At 34.0% G+C, this 15,098-nt stretch overlaps 1 protein-coding gene across 4 annotated transcripts in view; it reads right to left on the reverse strand.

Annotated features, from left to right (window-relative positions):
* The window catches only part of LOC150098944 (uncharacterized), a 139,375-nt gene that overhangs the window by 121,924 nt on the left and 2,353 nt on the right, over positions 1 to 15,098 (reverse strand). The window contains exons 3-4 of one of the 4 annotated variants that reach the window (XM_090405425.1): positions 9,615 to 9,680; positions 1,737 to 1,769 (exon numbers count right to left, since the gene is read on the reverse strand). In XM_090405425.1, coding sequence (XP_090261551.1) covers positions 1,737 to 1,769; positions 9,615 to 9,680 — 99 coding nt within the window. Of the gene's footprint in view, positions 1 to 1,711; positions 1,770 to 9,614; positions 9,681 to 15,098 lie in introns of those variants that run through there. The other 3 variants (XM_090405429.1, XM_090405426.1, XM_090405428.1) reach the window with 3 other exon arrangements.

Raw genomic sequence — 15,098 nt, forward strand, 5'->3', positions numbered from 1 at the left:
TCTGAGTTTTCTATCAGCCAAGTGCAAGGATCTGTTATGCCTACTGCACAAAGCAAAGACAGAAGCAAGGAATAAGAAATCAGTGGCAGAGCATGCCGAGTCTCCAGTATAATGCAACTGAACATGAGCATTAATGTGAAGTGCCAAGGTTTCAAACTAAACATTACTGACACAAAAAAGGAACTCATGTGTGATTTTTGTTGTCACTTGTGACATGTTTGCTGTGCAAATATAGATGAATCAACATATAAGCTGCTTACCAACCTGAAAAAGCCTTTCTTCTGTTCATCTTCAGTAAAACAACTCCTAAACTTGGGAAAATGCACTGTCAGTGCAAAGTGGCATCTCATCACTATTAACAAGACTCTCTCCTGCAAAATCAAATCCTTGGAAACCAAGCTTGAACTGCTCAACAAACCTACTCTCTTCATCCTATATATAAACCAATGATCAACTGGATTGGGCATGCAGTTAACCAATGGTTAACTGCATGCCCAATCCAGTTTTGCTGATGAGTATATTACACTCATCTTTCTTATTCAACAAATTTTACACTAGATAAATCAAAAACTTACAGGATATATCAACTTGTATAACCTAAATTCTGAATTCTCTGGATGAGATTTGGGTGGATAAGATGAGATTTCTCTTCTTGGGATAACTCTAATCTTTAATTTTTCTTTATATAAGCGTATTACAAGTAATGCCTCCTTGAAATCCAAGAAATTAGGATCTCTCTTTCACTCAGTGTTACTTTACCTCAGGGCAGCTATTAGTTAGTTTTTCACATTTGATATCTTATTGGATGTTGTATGTCACTCCCATATATAGGGTTTGGTGAATGAAGTCTCTACTGGAAGAGTGGTAGGGTTGCAGATGTCCTTTCCACACTGAATTAGAAAGACAAATATCCATGACTGTGGTAGGATTCTAATCCACAGCTTATTGGTTGGGGAGTAGGTAAGCCATCTACTTGGCCAACCAGGTCAGCAAAACAGCTGCTACTGCAGTAGCATGACCAATAAGAGTATCCTTAAAATTCTTGACTCAGTACAAAAATGAGCTAAACTGATTGGTGACATCTCTAACCAACTCAATCCACTCTCTTTCACCTAGATCCTACATTTTCTATAAATATTTCCAAATCGGTAATTTCTCCACACTCTTCTAAACCTGCTAAAAAAATGCAACAATGCTCCTTCACAATTCAACTTCAAACTCACAAAACAATTTCCCCCCCCACTTCCTGCTTCATTCATTTCTTCTAGTGCTGTCTTTTGGAACAGTGTCCCCTCTTGTGTATTTCCTGAAGAGTACAATCTGCATGCCTTCAGATCTAATGTGAATAAGTTTCTTCGTTCTTCTCAAGTTTTTCTTCATCCATAGTAATAATGTACTGTAAGCTAAATTACCTTTTGTGCATAGGATTACCATATTAAAAAAAAAAATCATATTTCATGACATAGTCATGAAAACAGTTTTTAAAATACATTAGAAGAGATGGATGGCAGAAGATAAAAATAAGACAATGGAAGCAAAATGCAGGATGGAGTAGACTATTCTGAGTTGAATGAAGATCACTGGCAGCATGTTTTAAAGTTTTTTTTTTTTTTAACTGTACTTGTTCTTAACAAATATTTAACAGGCAGTGCCAGTAAAAGTTCAGGTTTTGAAATATTCTAAGTTATTTAAAAACAAAAATCTTACTCACATTGTCTCAATTAATAAAAGGATACAGTTTCAAATTTCCTTTGACTTTTTTAACTGTCCTACAATAAGAGATTAAAAGATGCCAATTATCAGTCAAAGTAATTTTAATAATAATTTTTATTATTAGTGCATCTCCACAGAGTGCAAAGACTCATTATAGGAGAACCATGCTAGAACATAATGCTAATTCACAAAATGTTTATCATCACATAATCCCAAATACCTGTTCTTCAGTACATTTTACCAACAAAGAACTCTACTATCTCTCAGACACCCATCTCGGTCCTTCACTTCTCTCCAGCCAAATAATCTAGTTATACACCCTTGCTAGCTACTCTCACACAACTTTAGGGAGTAACCCCTTGTTCCCTTTTACCATGTACTGAAAAATTTCTTATCTATCTTATAAAATTGCATTACTTCTAATTTACATTTTTATAATATCCCCCTTTTCCATCTATTAACCCAAAATGGTATCCATAAACTTTTAATCTATTCTTGCAGGGAAAATTCCACAGATTTATTACCATCTTGGTCATCTACCATGGGATCTTCTCTACTACTTTTTCATCCCAACAAACCCAGGCAACCAACATGTGAATAGTAATCAAGATGTGATCATATCAAAACCTTAAGGAAGGCTAATAACTTTATCACTAATTGCATGTTCTTCAACATCCAAAGTGATCCATCCACTGAACTAGTTTGCTTATTTTTGCATTAAGGCTACTAAAATTCAGCTCTGTCCACTTTGATACCCCAAATCTCCTCAAATTCTTGTAACATATTCTCAGTCACAATAATGCACAACTTGTAACATTTTCATCCTGAAATGCATATCCTTATGTTTTTTTATACAATGACACCTATTATCTTTTGCCCAAGAGTAAGCCTTTTAAATAATCCTGCAGAATTATTACACCACCTTTGTTAATTATCATCCTCCATAGTTTAGCATCATCAGTAAACAATTAGATATCCTCTCATATATATCACATAGATCTACTAGCCACAAAAATATTTTACTTGCCCAAGTTATCAGTCTACTTTATATCGATATTGTTATAGGTGATGTTTTAAAAAACTAAACATCATGAAGAGAAATAATAAAATTCATGAAAACAACAAGAAAGTAGGTAGTACTTGCTGTGGTGCCAGATTCACTTTTGACTTGTCTTTGCAGGATAATTTATTTTTTAAATAAGAGTATTAAAATGCATTTTTATTTACTATGTAAAATGTTCAACTATTTAATTATACTAAGCTAATTCTTGTTATAAGCTATGAAAACATGATTAGGACAATACTATATTATAGTTGCGAACCTTCTTAAATGTGTTGGAAGAATAAGATATAGATGAACTACAGTATTTAATCAAATTGTGCCAATTTTAATTTGTCTTTATACTTATCAGTTTCTCTGTTAATGAAAGAGAAAGGCACATTTACTATATATATTTTTTAAATAACAGATTGTCTATTACATATGTTGAGTGTACTGTGTATATATATGTAAGGTTAATACTGAACTAAACAAATGCACTGAAGGGTGCTTAAGGATCAAGGTTGGATAACTGGTAGGAGACATCTACATGCCTTTTGGGGAATATAGAAAAATGACCAGGGCTTCTGATCTGATGTCCAATCCTCATCTTCTCATTGTGCAACTTGTTGGGTATCTACCTGGATACTGAATGAATGAGTATGGGCTGGCAATTTGGGATTTAGCCAACAAAATTGTATTCTTATTGCCTTAAACCATAACTGTAACTCAAAATAATGGTACAATAGAATGGAATTTCATGCTGGCTGGGGCATCACCCAGTTAAACAAGTTGTTTCTGTCAGGGGAACCAGGGCAAACAGCAAAAAGTCAGCTACTGGAACAAACCCAAACCCCAACCCAACATCAGCACAGATCAAGATTGGCACCATCAACATAAGCATCAATGGAAAAGAAATGGAACTACCAGAAGACTTGGATAAGCACTAGATCAACAGAATAGGTGTTAGCAAAATAAAGACGGCAAAAACAGGGGAGATCTTTCTAAGCAACAGATACAAGATGTTATATTCAGGAAATAACAATTAGGGAAAAGAAGGAGTAGCTATAATATTAAACACTAAATATGAGGATAATCTTCTTTAATGGCAGGTATATGAATTTTTTGAGGCATTAGAGAAACTAGCTGATACAACGAAAAAGGAAAAGTTGGTCCTTGTTGGAGATATAAACAGCAGAGTAGGAAATGATCACCAGACATAACATGTTTAGGGAAAATTTGAAGAAAAGAGCAAAACTAATAATAATAGTAAATACCTGCTAGATTTCTGCTCAGGACATGGACTATATTACTAACACCATGGTCCAACACAAAAATGTACACAAATTCACATGGATAGAAAATTGAAAGAATAAGATAAGTCTCATTGACTATGTTATTGTCGACAGTGATGTTTTCGAAATGGTTCAGGACACAAGAGTATACAGAGGATTTGAAATAGGAAGTGATCACCATTTAGTGTTGAGCAGGATAAAATTGAATTCGCACTGAAAAGAAGGGTGTGTAAGAAAGTTTTGAAATGAATCAAAATTGAACAGCTATCAGATGTGAACTGTAAATGCAAATACATGAACATTATTCAAGAAAAACTGAAAAAGTTTGAAAACAAGTACCAACCCTCGGAGAGTCAGTGGCAAACCCTAAACAAAACTTTGATCAATTCAGCCAGAGAGGCATATGGTGAGGTAATCTGCAGGATAGAAAAATCAAAGCTCCATGGTGGACTCAGGAAGTTAAGGAAGAAGTCAAGGAAAAGAAGAAAGCATGTCAAAAGTTCCTGGCAAGTAAGTCACCTTGGGCTCTTAGGGAATACAGAGAAAAATCTAAGAAAGCAAAGCATTGTATAAAATTATCTAAACAAAAATCATGGGAAGAATTTTGTTAGAATATTGAAAATAAATATCAGGAAGGGTAAAATATTCTAAAGGCTATTGAAAAAGCTCAGAAATGGAGGAAAGGGTATTGTAAAAGGAATTAGAGATAATAAAAGGGACATGAAAACTCAGGATAAAGATATTCTTGATGTATGGAGTGATTACTTTTAAAGGTTGCTAAATGAAACAAGCAGTGACAGCATGGTGGTAGAAAGCACTTAACAGGAATGCCATTTGGAATATATATCTGTACTTCAAATAAAAAAAGTTATCACAAACCTGAAATGTGGAAAGGCAGCTGGAGTACAAGGGTTGTTCGATAAGTCCATGCAAAAATGAAGAAAACAATTTTTTGGGACAAACATGTTTTATTTTTCAACACAGTCTCCTTTGAGGTCTATACATTTAGTCCAACGATGCTCAAGTTTTTTGATCTCATCCATATAGTATGATTTGTCCAACTCTTCAAAATAGGCAGTTGTTTTGGCAATCACCTCATCGTTTGATGAAAATCTCTTTCCTGCCAGCCATTTTTTCATGTTTGGAAACAGATAGTAGTCCAAGGGAGCCAAATCTGGAGTGGGGGAGGGGGGGGGGATGTGAAAGGACTTCGTAGCATAAATCAAACAATTTTGCGGTCACAATTGCAGAAGAGTGAGCGGGTGCGTTGTCATGGTGTAAAAGAATCTTTTTCGCCAAGTGTGGTCGTTTATCCTTTATTTCATCATTTAAACTATCCAGCAAAGGCACATAATACACTCTGATAATTGTTTTACCCTTTTACAATAAGTCGATGAAGATTATGCCACGAGAATCCCAGAAGATGGTGGCCATAATCATTCCTGCCGAAGGAATGGTTTTCACTTTCTTTGGTGCAGATTTCCTGCTTTATTATTTTTTATTTTGACTGTTCCTTGGTCTCAGGCTGGTAGTGATGAATCCATGTTTTGTCCACTGTTACAAAATGACACAAAAATTCTCATATGTAAATGTTCATGTAAAGTATTATGTATGCGGTCATTTGAGATGCCCACAGCCTTAGCAATTTCATGCACCTTCACTCTTCTATCATCCATCACCATATCATGGAGTTTTTCAATAATTTCTGGAGTAGTGACCTCAATGGGACATCCAGAAAGTTCAGTGTCACTTGTGCTCATATGTCCACTTCAAAAGTTACTAAACCACTTATAAACCATTCTAATCGAAGGTGCAGACTCACCATAATGTTTATAAAGCTTAGCTTTGGTTTCCTGAGCCATTTTGCCTTTCAAAAAGTAATGTTTAATCACTACACAAAATTTGTTCTCATCCATTTTCCACAAATCATGGTACTTGATCGATTCAAATGAACGCCAAACACAGAGTAATAGATCTATCTGACTGAAACTTAGTGTGTGATCCACCAGCAAGATAATACACTAAGTTTCCAACAGTTGGCACTAAAAATAACCTCATACATACTGGTGGCGTCACCGCTGAGATTTGCACGAACTTATTGAACAGCCCTCGTAGATATTTGACCAAAAATGCTAAACTATGGAGGTATAAAAGTTTTACAGTGGCTATTCTGCATAATCCAGAAGGCTTTCAAGAGGGTTAAATTCCAGATGATTGGAGAAGAGTGCTCATGGTATCCATCTATAAAAAATGGAATAAAGCTGAATGTGAAAATCAGAGAAATTTCTCTACTGAGTGTTCCTGGTATGATTTATGCAAGTATTCTTGAGAACCTTTAAGTTCTGAAGAAAAGAAAAATTGCGGAGGAGAAGCTTGAAGAAGAACATGACTGGTTCAAGCTAAACAGAGGTTGTCAGGATCAGATTTTCACTTTAAATCAAATAGTTGAGAAATCATGGGAATATAACAAGGATCTCTATTTAAGTTTTGTAGATCTGGAAAAGGCATATGACAGTGTCAAGAGGAAACTGTTGAAAACACTCCAGTTATATGGTATAAATGGGACATTATATCAATTAATACATAGTCTATTTGGGTTGTAAATCAGCAGTTAGAATTGAAGGAGGTACAGGAAGATGGTTTGATGTTAAGTCAGATAGGGTTAGAAATAAAATGCTTAATCCAAGACTGGGGACTACAGATATGAGAGTCCTGAGAAAGATTAGGGGACTGAAGAGATGGCATCAATGGCAGTATCATATTAAAAACGAGGCTATTAGGAAAGAACTTGCCATTGTCATTCAGGAATATGTTAGTAGAGCTGATCTCAGGTAGTATTGCCGCTCAAATAGAATGGGAGAGCTAAGCAAGTGCTCTTTACCAAGATGGCAGGAAACAGACCCAGAGGAAGACCAATATGTAGGTGGATGGATACAGTAAAAAGTGCCTTAGAAAACAGAAATATAAGATCTAATAACATTGGAATGTTGACAGATAACAGGTTAATCTGGAGGAAAATTGTTCATAAGATCCTGCACACCCGATGAGGATATATGTCAGGAATTTGATGATGATAACAAATGCACTGATTTGATTAAAAAATTTATTTATTGGAAATGATCACTGTAATTTAATTTAAATGTATTTGTGATATGGAAAACTTACTTTTTTTGCTTGAAGTACTGAGATTTACTGTTGTCAAGTAAAGCACTGTAATGATAACAAGTAATGGCAGCACATTTTTCTCACTTTATGACTGAAGCAAAAACCAAAAGGATGATATGACAGTGTTCTTACATAATAGTATTTTATATGCATGGATGAAGTGAAAAGAATGCTTTATATAATACTGCTAAAAGAGAAATGAGGGAAGCTTTTGGAATTCAATAGTGGATATTTATGAAGTCTTTCATATAGAAAGATACACATTTAAAATTTATGAATTATGTAATAACAACAACAACTGATGTTGGGGGAAAAAGTTAAGGCAGATTGAATTTTTAATGACTGTTTTTCACTGTGTTTCATATAAAAAGATAAAGTTCTATACCTTAAAGTAGATAAAAGGACAGAAGAATGTGAAGATGACTAGTTTACATTATAACTTTTAGAGAACATTGGCAACTAAAATTTCCATGTGTTTTGTGATTCTTTAAAAGGGACAGAGAATTGGAAATAAAACTTATAATAAATCCACTGGTAGCCACCTATGATCAAATAACTCCACAGTGAATGAGATGATGTTTCAAAATAAAAAAAAGTATCAATTGTGTTAAGAAAATAACATTTTACATTTTAAAGGCTGAAAATTCACTTGCCATTTGTCTCTGAGAACTCACCTTGGTGAGTGTATTCCTGCCCTAAAATAATTCATTATATTATTAATGTATTCACTATTAGCAGCCTCAGTACCAAACCATATGATATATTCCTAGTCACCTGCATTCTCCTTCCATCACATACTAACTTATGTCTGTTTATAGTCATCCTCTTATTCATGTTACCAGCTTCACATCCATTTTCATTTGCTTGTTAACTTAAAATTCCTGTGTGATATCCTATTAAATAACTGCGAAGTCCAGCAATAATCACAGTACGGTCATTTTCTTAATCCAACTCAAATGTTACTTTATTATAGAAAATGGGTCAATTATTTGCCAGTAGTGGATTACAACAATTTGGTTAGGGACACTACCAAATTTTTTGTGTACTTCTCATGCCACATAGACCAATATTTCATGGATGCATTCACAGAGAGTGATATCGTAATACTCCAAGCACCGTTAATTCATTTACCTCTACTTTCACATCAGTATCTGCATCATTATCTCCACCTGGATGATGCATACTTAGTAAATTAACTCTCAGTAGTTTGACTATTTCTTCTACTTTTTGTCACCTCTCTAACATCTGCATTCCTTAAAATTATTCCTCCATAATCATTCTTCCTTTCACTTGCCACGCAGCAAAACAATTTTTTGGAACGTCCTTTGAAACTACTTGGGCTAATTTCCTCTTATAATTTGATTTTGATTTCCTTACCATGTCACCCTTCTTGCTTGTGCTATATACTGTTCATCAGCTTGCTAACCAAATTTCTGTACTTGCTTTCATATCAACTTTAAACATATAGGATTAGATGAAAGGACAGAGTGATGACATGCAATTATAAAAATGAGGCCTTATTCTGAATAATGTTCAAATTAGATAATGAACTCCTTTGCTGAGAGGGTGTTGCATTCTTAGATTTGTTCTTTATTAACTAACAAGTCAAATGCTTGACCTTCCTAAGATACTGAATGACTTTTGGATAAAATATCTGGCCAAAATAAATAGTGCTTGATCTGCATCTTCAATCCACAGGCCAGCTGTGCACCTAGATTGGCAGTAGTGGAGAAGCTGATGAAGACTAGGATCCAGAACTGCAATGATAGGGCAAATTCTTTATAGGGATCAACAGAGTTTTGTTAGAGAAAGTTTGAGTTTCATCATTTATATATTATATAGGAATTTTTTTTAATTATAATCTCACCCCTGAAAGATTGTAAACCTATAGTATATTAGAACTAAGAGGGTAAATTAGAGAATCTAGAAATTCTGCTTTAGATACTGGGGGAGAGGGAGATAAACTTCAGTTTTCAGTAGGAAACACTATAATCTCTGATTAAATCACTTTCATAAATGTTATAAAAGCAATGAAACATTATAAATGTTTCTTGCATCCCAATCTTTCTAACCAAACATGCATATCTTTCTGAATGTGCTGCACCTTTGGAATATTCTTAAGGTAGAAAGAAAACCTTTTTAACTATTATAATAAAAAAATCATGTTTGAAATAGATTTGAATAATTTAATTAATTTTTAAATAATGAGCAAATAAATAAATAAATATGTATGCATATATGGTAATTAACCTGCAGTATTTTTAACATAAAAATGAGAGATTACAATAATCCTTAAAAAATGAGGAAAAAAAAAAGTAATCCTACTGTTGTCTTTGTAAAATGATATGAAACAGAGCTACTTCTTCATATATTTTTTTCAATTTTCTGAAACATTCACATACCTAAGAGAATACACATTTGAGACGACATACTTCCAGATATTTTGGTTTGTTGATCCTCTGCATATTCTTTAAAAAATAAATAAAATAAATTTAAAAAATTAGGAATTTTATAACTGATATTTTATACTAACTGGACAAAAAAAAAAAAAAATGAAACATGAGAACACAATCATGGTTTATCTGTATACCTGCATTTTTTTTCTATATGATTTTCATCTGATTTAATTTAATTTAATTATTTTATTTTATTTTTTTTTGTCCAAGGAACATACAATACAATAAAATAAAAGATAATTAAATGAAAATAAAAGAAAAAAGTGTCACTTTTCTTATGTATAAATAAATGAAGTCATTCGGTCATTTCCCTCTCCTACATAAAAAAATACATAGCACTTTATAAACAAAATTAAAAACATAACACTCAACAACGAAGATTCATTAGTAGCTTTGATGTAACTGCCCTTTTCAAAAATGTCCCGATCAATGACACAATTCTTCTCATACAGAAGAAATTTCTACCCGATATCATGGTCCTCTTTGCCCACGTACTTCGATCTGGGTATTTTGTGTGGAAAAATAATTTCTACTTGCAAAAAAACAGTATGGCCATGGGCTCAACCCCATAACTAACTTTTATATGGACGACTTCAAGCAATGAGCTCAAGATTCAGTAAGTCTAAAGACCGAAGTCTGGCTCACATATGTTGATGATATATTCGTCATTTTGCCCCACAGCCACCAACCATTAAATACACTCCTAAACCACTTGAACAAACAATACAAATGCATCCAATTTACATCAAGATTGAAAATAATAACTCTCGTCCTTTTCTAGACACTTGTCGTATATCTTCCTGAGACTGACTTTCCTTCATTGTCTACTGCAAACTTAGGGGTGTCATAAGCACCCTCAAACATAGAGCCAAAACAATGTGTGCTGAAAAGCTGTGATAATCACCATGAAGGAATTGAGGAAGAACCATGTAACATACACATTATTCTATATATTCCCCATGAAGTGCTATACACTTGTTATAATGCTGCGACATCATTTGCAATCCTCTGAGAAAAAAGTCTTTCCCTTATTGCACAAACCAGTCCTCAGCTGCAGATATGACTTCATCATCTGTGGTAAATTTTGTTGTTTTCAAGTGTGTTTTTTTTAATTTGGGAATAGGAAATAGTCAGATGAGGCTGGGGGTCTGGCAAATAGGGAGGGTGAGGCAGACATTGAAAGCCAAAGTTGTATACTGTCTGTTAGGTTTCATGAGCACTGTGAGCAGGTGCACTGTCCTGCAAAATGCAACATGCCTCTGCTCAGTTTCCTGTGGCATTTTTCCTTCAGTACTTCCTTCAATTCCTTCAGAGTTGTTGAATAAACTTCTGCTGTAACAGTTTCACCTTTTTTTGAAGTACCTGGTAAGGTAACCATCAATATCCGAAAAGACAAATGGCAAGAACCTTCCTTGCTGACTTTTGGATTCAGAACTTCTTTGGCTGTGGAGAACCTTTGTGTCTCCACTTCACTGACTGTTGTTTGGTCTCTTGGTCATAGTGATAAAGCCATGTTTCATCAACAGTCACAATACGAGCCAAAAAAATTTGCACTTGATTTCTCAAAATGACCCAAAATCCCTTGAGGTGACAGGACACATTCTTTCTTTTGGTTGGCATTCTAACATTTGGGAATCTCACTTCACTGAGAGCTTCTGCATTTCCAGATGTTGGTGGATTATGACCCATAAGTATTCCCTGAATATCATCAGTCTTTGTAATGTTTTTGGCTGATATTCTATTCATCTATCTTCAAGGATCATGGCATGCACTGCATTGATGTTTTCAGGTGCGATTGCTGTGGAAGATCTTCCTTATCTGGGGGCAACTGTTGTCACATTATGCCCAGTTTTAAACTTGGCCACCAATCTGGCAACTATTGAATATGCTGAGGCACAGTCCCTTAAAGTCTCACACAAAGTTTGGTAAATTTCAGTTGCAGACTTTTCTTGCAGCACAAAAAATTTGATGATGGCCCACACCTCTGTGTCTTTGAATTTCTTCAAAACATCTGACATGTCTTCTTATACATCCTAAAAGAAAAAGAAGAAATTATTACAATCTGATGGAACATGGGGATTAAAATTAAAATTCAGAACTTTCCAGCTCCCACCCCTTATATCTTAAATAGGGAAAACAGGATACACCATTCCAACAAAAAAAGATGAACACAAACACCACATTAAATTCCTTCCCTATGATTAATCAAGCCTGTCAGATCATACACTCCAAACATGTCACAGAATTTCAACTGGAAAGGCACCAAGTCCCTACACCACACTAAAACCTGATTTGAAAGAAAATTCAAGGATGCATGTGAGATGCTGATTCTTCATCGTAATCTCAACAAGAATGATGGATTAGTAATTCTAAGAATCTGTAAGACCCATCTGCAACCTATATAGCATCCAGAATCCCAACACAAGAAAACTTTAAGTTAACATGACTGTAGAGATCCATGTGATGTAGTTTCACTGAATTTTTTTTTCGTTATCAGCATGTTATTATATTACTCATGTATAATTTTTTATTTTATTTCAATATTTATTTTAATTGTTTATTTATTTCACTTGTATTTAATTAATTTTCTTTCACCAGAGGTCAGGCTAGTGCAAAAGATTAACAAAATATTTAGATTTCATTTACTTTTAAGTAGTGTCATGTAGCTTTTGTCTTGTTCACATGTATGTTTCCTGATGATGACTTTGCTATTGCTTATATTCTGGTCATATATTCTTTTTTTTATTCTTTAAGTGCATTCTCCCTAGTAAGAAAGAAAGAATTTATTCCTTTACATTATTATTAATAATATAAAGCTAAATCACTGTAAGAAATTTTAGCCTCTATACCTGTAAACATAATTTATTACTTGAAGTTAGAGATTCCCAAACTTTCCTGAGAAAAGGCACAATAGACAACTGCTTAATGTCTGAACTAAGCAGTTGCATATTGTGGCCTTTTAATAAATGTTATTCCATCCTGTTGCAAGGTCGAGTTATTTTTGAGTGTAAGTTGAGTAATTGCTCTAAAAGGTGTTTTATCTCCATAAATTCTACACAATGAATGCTGACCACCACATAACCTAGTATGTTTTAGGGGCTACAGAAAAATTTGAAACTAGCATGGATGATCACTGATATGCCATTCTTCTTCTGGTTCCCATCTGCCATACGGCCGCGGGAGGGTAGCTATATGCTACCATTCTAGGGAGAGATGATTATGAGCAAGGTGGTTTCCCGTTGCCTTCCTTGCCGTAAGTATTTATGACTGTAACCTGTGTGTTCACGGGGCCGGTTTGCCTGCTTGTGGGATGAAAAACCTCAGATAAACTGGTGGAAAAAACCCTGCGGCCCACGCCCAAGACCGGCTAACTTGGCTATGGCTGAGGAAGATCCTTAAGCTCCTCACGTTGTGGACGGGAATCGAACCTAGGACACTCCTTCCCCAGGCATATGGTTGCGAAGCGCAAAGCCACTAGGCTAACCGCGCGGACGATATGCCATTAACATATTAAATAATGAAACAGAGCACTTAACTTCTCCAAAGCGACAAAATCAAATGAAGTTTCAAACAGTTTCAAAATTCCTTGAAAGGAGGGAAGAAAAAAACTATTAACATAATAAAAAATGTTAAATGTGAATGCCAAAATTAAAAAAAAAAAAGAAAAAAAAATGAAATTTGTAAAAATACCTGAGCACCAATACTTCCAAGACTTAGCAATAATTGCTAAGTCATATAAATTTAAATGGCAAAAGAACTTCAGCACATAAATTTAATAATTACTTCATAGCTGTCAATGAAACATTCACAGATAATACTAATAACCATTAGTACATTGCACTGTAAAAGAAACAAGAGTTCACTATACATTTTTCCTAATTTCAAGAATTAAATAAAAATATTATGAGACTTAAAAATTCTCCTACTCCAGATCACAATGGTATAAACATCAGCATTGTGTAAAAGTGTCAAAAATATATAAGATCCTTTGGTTTGTATTTTTAACTCACTGCTGACAAGTGGTGTGTTTCCAAAAGAATTTTAAAAAAAGCTGTGATAATACCAGTTCATCAAATTTAAGAGATGAAAAACTTAAATCATAGACTGAATTTCACGTCTCTCAATGTTTTATAAAATATTAGAGAAATTAGTAAAGATTATATTATTAAAATGTTGGATTCAGAAAAAGAAAGTACTCAACATGCATTGATGAAATTTACAAACTTAATTCAAGTATCACAAGTCAACATAAATAACTTCACAATTTTTCTAGACCTACAGAGAGCTTATGACACCTGGAGGAAATACCAGATTACAAACAATAAAAATGAACAAATGCTACAGCAGTGGCCTTCAGCTGAATTATTAAGTTACCAAGGGTTTTTGTGTGTGTGCGTGTGCGCGCGTGCGTGCGTGTGTGTGGACCAGCTGTTTACACAGTTCACTCTCACTATAGCAAATTTGTAGATACTAAGGAATAATTTACTATAGTGAATTTCTTTTAGCATAGTACTGTACCAATGGAACTTTGGTCAGGGCTTTTTAACAGTATGTTATAACAAGTAAGTTCATTACAGCAATGTTTTCTTTGGAGTTAACTACAATGTACAATAAAGTACAGTTATCAAGTAAAGTAAACATCACTGCAGATGACATTGATCTTCGACAGCATTGATTTTCAGATTCTGTAAATGAAAGCAAAGAATGGTAAATTGTAAATTAGTATTGTAGAATGGTAGAGCTGAAAATAGTGACAAACTGGTTCCACTCTAATAAATTTGTTCTCGATGCTAAAAACAAAATTTATTTTTAAACTGAGAAATATATACAGGACCAGATTTATATGCAAGCTATAGCTTAGAGTTTTGCATTACAAGGAGATCCTCTACCTCAGTATGGATAACTTTACTCAGATAAAATTTACTAAGTAGAGGGGGGAGGCCTTGTAATATTTATAGCTTATGGTCATAACAATCTTAAATCCAGCCCTGAATATGCCCATGTAACTATGTTAGGAAGATTTATGTAATATGTGTAATATATATATTACAATGATATCCCCAATTCTACAAAAAAGAAATTGATATGCATTCTAACTATCAATAAATATAACCAATATAATTAGCTACATTGTAGCTCATTTAAATATTTAATAAATTAAATATCTTACCATTTAGACAATGATACATCCATAGAATACTACCACTGTTATAATCTGACAAGAAATATGTAACCATCAGACAAGATGCTTACTTCTGCAGAAATGCGAGCACAAAATCAAAATAACTGGCACAAAGTAAAGACAATAATAAAAAAAAAAAAAAAAAATCAATTTTACTTATGCTTACATTATGTGGGAAATGTTTCATATAAAAGCTATATTCCACAACATTTTAGCTACTTGCTAGCCAATTTGAAGTAGTTCCCAGC

The sequence above is a fragment of the Typopeltis vanoorti genome, chromosome 15 (assembly GCF_054136105.1).
Source record: "Typopeltis vanoorti isolate ZY-2024b chromosome 15, IOZ_Tvanoo_1.0, whole genome shotgun sequence".
NCBI lineage: Eukaryota > Metazoa > Arthropoda > Arachnida > Uropygi > Thelyphonidae > Typopeltis > Typopeltis vanoorti.